Here is a 6002-nt window from a genome sequence, read left to right as displayed (position 1 = left end):
AAAAGTAAATTATAACTGCTAATTAGTAACTGCGTAATCAAAATCCCCAAAAACAAAACATAATATACAAAAGCAGATATCTAGACAAATCGTTAAAAAAAACAATTAATGTTGCTAGTGAATTAAAAAACTAAACAGTACACTTTCTGTTTCAAAAGTTTATAGAAGAATTGTAAACAGTTACATAAGGTGTCTAAAATCTGCAGTGAAGAGCGTTTCTAAAGAAGTATTAAATATGTGTTCACGGATTGAATTTTACGTGTAAGCATTTTGGATTTCTTGAATGGGGATGGCATAAATTGTATCTTTTATTCTTGGTTTCAATTCAAATAAATCGTTATTCAACGGGGACCCATAGACTTTCTGCTTAAAATAGCAGCAAATAAAAATCCATTAGAGTTAAATCAGGACTTCTAGGAGGCGAAGAAATTGGGCCGTTTCGCCCAATCCACCGCCCAGGAAATTGACCATTTAGCCATTCTCGAATGATTCGTGTTGAATGCGTCTTGTTGAAAGTAAAAAAAAAGTTGGTCGATCAAATTGAAAATTGACAATCTGTCATAACTTTTAGTTCTCGATAACTTTCTTTTTTGCCATTTACACCCCACGTGCACTCAATCCATGGACACACTGTATATTAATACACAAGATACTTACCTGTATGATACAAAAGACAATGTGTTTGTCATGTCTTATCAGAAAAGAATTTTACACACACAATGGTAATCAATATTTTTAACGAAAAATATACAGAGGAAACCAAATTACTTATTCAAACTTGAATGGCGGATTATGCGTCACAAATCAATAAAAAAAAGTTTATATATAGGTACAAGGTGTTTCTGTGTATAGGGTGTTATTTTAAAATCGATTTTTTTGCGTGATAAAAAAATTGGTCAAACAATGTCATTAAGTTTGGCATGCAGCTCTAATTTTTATTTCCCGCGTACGGTTTTTCGCTTATTTTCGCTCCTAATTCCTTTTCTTCCTGAACAACAAATTATTTTTGAAATAAAAATAATAATTTATTTAAATAATGACTTATTTATGAATAAAGTAGTATTTAGATAGCTTCTCTTAATTGTTTCCTAACTCAAATTTATAGGAACTTTATTTGCAAATTGTGATATAGAATCCGTCATTACAGTTTGGCCAAATATTTTGGTTACACCCTGTATATTATAAATTAGAACATAAACAATATATTATAGGCACAAAATATCTATATCTCGTTTTACGTACGCTAGGTATATCTAATAAAATGTTAATCGCATTCGTTAATTTTAATACGTATTAAGTGCGTGAAACGAAAATATTAAATCACTGATTCTTCTAAGCCTGCAAAACAATTTTTCGATTAAATAAATTTTTTTTTCTGAAAGTTGTAATTTACTTACCTTCAAATTTTTGTATTTTTAAATTAAATATTTTGCTAAAATATTATAAAAGATAAATATGGTGTCTGTAACCGGTTTTGACAATATATGTTTAAAAGAACATGAATTTGCTTATTTTATTTAACTTGTATAAATATGTATAAAACACTTTGCCACGGTACAAATATTTTTACTCCATGTGTTATTAACATTATAATATTTTAATTATCTTTTCTTACATCGTAAAGGCCGTATAAAAATCTATTTCGAGCAGGACTGAGATAAGAGAATGAAAGTACAAACAAAATGAAACATTGTTTACCTGCCAAATAAATTAAATTGAAATATCATACTACGTAGCAGTTTTATTGTTGTCTGTAATTATAAAATACCATAATTACAAAAATAAAAGGAATTGTTAAGCAAAGATAATTTGTATATTTTGTATTTAATTATTATAGCATTGCAGACAGCATTGGAGCTATTTAATAAGTTATGTCAAGAATGCAGCATGTGTTGATAATCTTGACACATTGGCGGCATGTAAGTCTTAACAAACAAATTTTTTTATACATAAATATTTTAAAATTTCGAAATTTAGTCAGAAGAATTTTGCATCATTGTTTATTTGGAAAACCCTCTTAAACGATTTCCGATTACAATGCCGTATTTTGCCGTACATGAAAACATCATAAAAATAAACCATAAACTTATCTACTGAAATCTAAGAGTCGCACATTATTCATGGGGAATACTCATCGCTTTTATTAAATAGTTGAAAAAATTATTAATTATTTTTATTTGACTTCACCATATTTTGCATATACGGGGTGTTTGGTAACAAATGGAACGATCCTGGTGTCAAAGTCAAAGTAGGCCCATCTAACACGACTAACCTTACTGCAAAAGTTAATAATAACAAACATGCAGATGGTGTAAAATAAAAACAATGGTTATTTCTTCAATATTTTTTGACACAGCACCTAGTTATTTAGAGCAAATTCGGTCTACAGAAATTTATCGTATAAGATCTCAATTTCTTTGGTCTTCGAGGTATGTAATTTCTGATATTAAACATTGGTTTTTATGCTTTTCAAGAATACATAGTATTGTTAGTTGACAATGCTAGGAGCATCCGTTTTGAATAACAGTTTTTTTACGCGAGTCAAAAAACCACTTTTCCATAATTTTGACCATTGTTTTAACAAAGTTTCCCAACTAGTCTCGAGTTGATTTTTTGATATTTTATTTATAACACGTTTCTGAACAATATTCCACAGAGAAACTTCTAATAGTATTTTTTCCCGAAGAAAAAGCTATAATGACTGGCCTATTATATTAGGCACCATTTTTATTTATCAGGCTACCTATTTTGATTGAAATATGAAATTATATTTTTTAGAATGCTTGTAATATGTTCATATAAGAAAAAATGTTTGAAATTAACTCAGCCTACCATCTCTCAAAGTTTGTCATAGAACTTGTAGAACACTGTAGAGAATTTAAGACAATTTGCTATTTAATTATTTTTTTCTTTTTAAGTTTACAAAACGTTACGTAAAATTTAAATGTTATCAAAATCTACCTATCATTTTTTTTCTTGTATTGGATTGCATAAGGAAGATGGCTCAAAATGTGCTTGTTACGAATGGAACAATTAAGTGTGTCCATTGATTCCAATAATCGCCTTAAATACAGAGCACAAATATTTGTAGCGTTCTTATTTGAGTTATAAGCCCCTAAATAAATTCTCATCGACAAAGAACTAAAAATCCTACATACCAAAATCGAGCCATTTTTGAATAATGTACCAGTGACTGTAGTCTAATTCAGAGCTAAGTATGACGTGAATTGGTGTAGGTAATTTACGTGTTGGGAATTAAAAAAAAATAGAGGAGTCATATTCTTGAAGATTTATTATATAGTCAAAGCCACAAATTAAACTGTAACACTGAAAGGACACTCTAGAGGGAAAAATAGCGGATAGTTAGAACCCTTTGCAACTTCTTTCATGTACTTCGACCCTATCGGGATTGAAGGTCCTCGCGCAGTTTTTACAGGGTACGAGTTGACTCAGGTGGCTCTGCCAATGCGCCTCGTTCGTGGCTTCGTAGTCGACTTTGCCGTCGCCTAGAACATAAACGTTTGCTTAGAGGATGAAGCTACTTCGAAAGCCACAAATAAAAAAAACAATGGAGAGAAGCAACAGCTCAAAAATGATCTAGATAAAGATCACAAACACAACATCTAATGGGTGGAAATTTGGAAAGGTTTTGAAATTGTTGGATGGGAAAAATCCAGGAAATATTTTCGGTAAATGTACTCCAAATTCTTATAGAATATAGTATAATTTTATTCATAATCAGACACCCCCGAGGACGAGAAGTTTGTGCGATACAAGAAAACATTATAGAGAAAAATTCCGTAGTTCCTTGCTCTTAAAGCTTATCAAAAAAACAGATTACAGCTACGAATTTAGAACAAACGAAATGCTCTTAAAGAAGTTTTCAAACCTAAACTTTTCATGCATATACAGGGTGTTTCTGAAATAAATGCGTTCCATGAAAAAGGTGATAGAGGACACAAAAATTAGCAACTTTTATTAAACAACTGGTTTAAATGCTTCTATCTTCGAGAAAATTAATTAAAAAAATTAACCATAAAAGTAAGCGCTGTGCATCTTGTGCATTGGCCGTGCACGCCAGAATGCTTCGGACTCGCTACGTGAAGTGTGAAGTGTTCAAGAAAAATAAGCGACTAAATTCGCTGTTCCCAGGGTCTGCTTGTGGTTTGATAGGGGTTGTTTCTAGGGGTTAGGTGGGTTTATCTCGGAGCCCGTGGAGTTTCGGACTTTGCGCCCATGAAGACATTTGTTCAGGATGCCGAGATATGTAACATATAAAAAATTTAGCCAATTTAACCGGGAGCCATTTCACGTAAGGTTTGTGCGCAGTCCTTTGTTTAAACTTCATCTGAATCTTTTTTCAATTTAAAAAGTAATTATTGTTTTAGTTGCTGATTAATAAAAGTTGCTCATTTTCGTGCCCTCTACACCCTGTATATCCCTTTTGTATATACAAATATTCAAATGTAAATATTTCGAGCGCTGAAGGTGCTGCTCTTAGTTTTCTCTGTCTACTTTGGCATGAAACTAAAGATGTAAAGAAATTAAGAAACATGGAAATCATACCTACACTCGTACAATTAAATAATTACACTTTAGGAACACTAATATTGCCCTCAAAGTTTAGCCAAAAGCAGAAAGGAATGGATAAAGGAAGGTCGAAATAGTTTAGTATGAGAATGTGTTCAAAATATACATGAAACAATATAAATTCTTTTGAGCAAAATTTTCATGGGCTGTAGTCATAAAAAAATTTTGTTGCAAATTGAGACTGAAAGATTTATTCAGTCGAAAACATTTACCAAAAAGAACAATTTTATAAACAATGTATTTATGCAAACAAGGAGGAAATTATTTCCGAAACGAAAAATATTTATTTATATTTTTAATAACCAATTCATTTATTGAAAATTTAATAATACCTACATATTTATACTTAACAAAACATGTTTGATAAACACCTAAATTTGTAGGTATATACTCGTATATGTCAGTAGACAACAGGTAGCAAATGACATTTAAAGATGCTTTGTAGGTTATATCTCAGCGATACACAAAATATATACAGGATGTTTCAGGATTAAGTCGACAAATTGAAAGACGTGGTTCTCTGATCATAAAATTAAAAAATGTATAAAAACATGGGGCTGGAAACGCTTCGTTTTCGAGATACAGGATGTTTAGAATTTCATAAAAATAATGATATTTTTCAATATCTTGAAAACAAACATAGACATTTAAGTAAAACTTGGCGTGACTAATAATAATGAATAAATAGTTTATTCCAATATATCTCAATAATAAGTATTCCTAGTCACCAGTGGAGGAGATATGAGTAGGCGGTTCAATTAATTCGACAAATAAAGTAGTACGGCCCGTAAAAAATGAGAACTAGTAGCATTTTTTAATGTAATAATTAAACTGGACAATAAAGCAGAGAACACATTACACCTGTTGCACACATGCCGGAACCGGCTAACCGGATCCGGTTACCCGACAGCAAGGTGTACAGAGTCTTATGGCAGCTTTCACACGTGACGGAAGGAGCTATCCGGCGAACGGCCGCCGGGTTGTAGTCGGTTGCAACCACTGCTAGCCCAGCTGCCGTGTACCGGATATCTGGCGATCGAAGTGGTAGTAGTGCATAGTTTTGTATTGACGCTTTCACACTTGCCGGGTGCTTGACTGCTTGCCGGGTTCAGTCGTCCGGTTTCATTGAAAAGAACAGGACGTGTCAATTATTTTTTTTAAATATTTGTACGCAACTATGTCGAATGTTTGTTCGCTAGAGCATATAGCATTTTTTATATCACTGCTTGAATCCAGACCTGTCCAGTGGGACAAAACTTTAGCCTTTTCATATTTTTTGGATATTTTTCATATTTTTTGTTTTTTTTTTATTGCGACATCGGCAATAGCCAAGCCACATAATTGCAATGCGTCTACGATCCATCTCTTGTCGTGATAAAAATGCAACTGAGATTAATAATATCGGCCAAACC

The 6002-nt window shown here is 32.1% G+C and overlaps 1 protein-coding gene across 2 annotated transcripts in view; it reads right to left on the bottom strand.

Annotated features, from left to right (window-relative positions):
• LOC108913016 (zinc finger protein 474-like) overlaps nt 1–6002 on the bottom strand; it is a 129713-nt gene that overhangs the window by 28665 nt on the left and 95046 nt on the right. Inside the window, exon 8 of one of the 2 annotated variants that reach the window (XM_018718470.1) lies at nt 3275–3506. The exons of the other annotated variant lie outside the window; for it this stretch is intronic. Within the exon in view, the coding sequence (XP_018573986.1) occupies nt 3364–3506 (143 nt within the window). The 3' untranslated portion in view covers nt 3275–3363. Of the gene's footprint in view, nt 1–3274; nt 3507–6002 lie in introns of those variants that run through there. 2 annotated transcript variants of the gene reach the window in all.

Source organism: Anoplophora glabripennis, unplaced genomic scaffold (assembly GCF_000390285.2).
Source record: "Anoplophora glabripennis isolate ALB-LARVAE unplaced genomic scaffold, Agla_2.0 scaffold907, whole genome shotgun sequence".
Lineage (NCBI taxonomy): Eukaryota > Metazoa > Arthropoda > Insecta > Coleoptera > Cerambycidae > Anoplophora > Anoplophora glabripennis.
The sequence above is the reverse complement of the archived record's forward strand: the minus strand, read 5'-3'. Positions and strand labels throughout refer to the sequence as shown.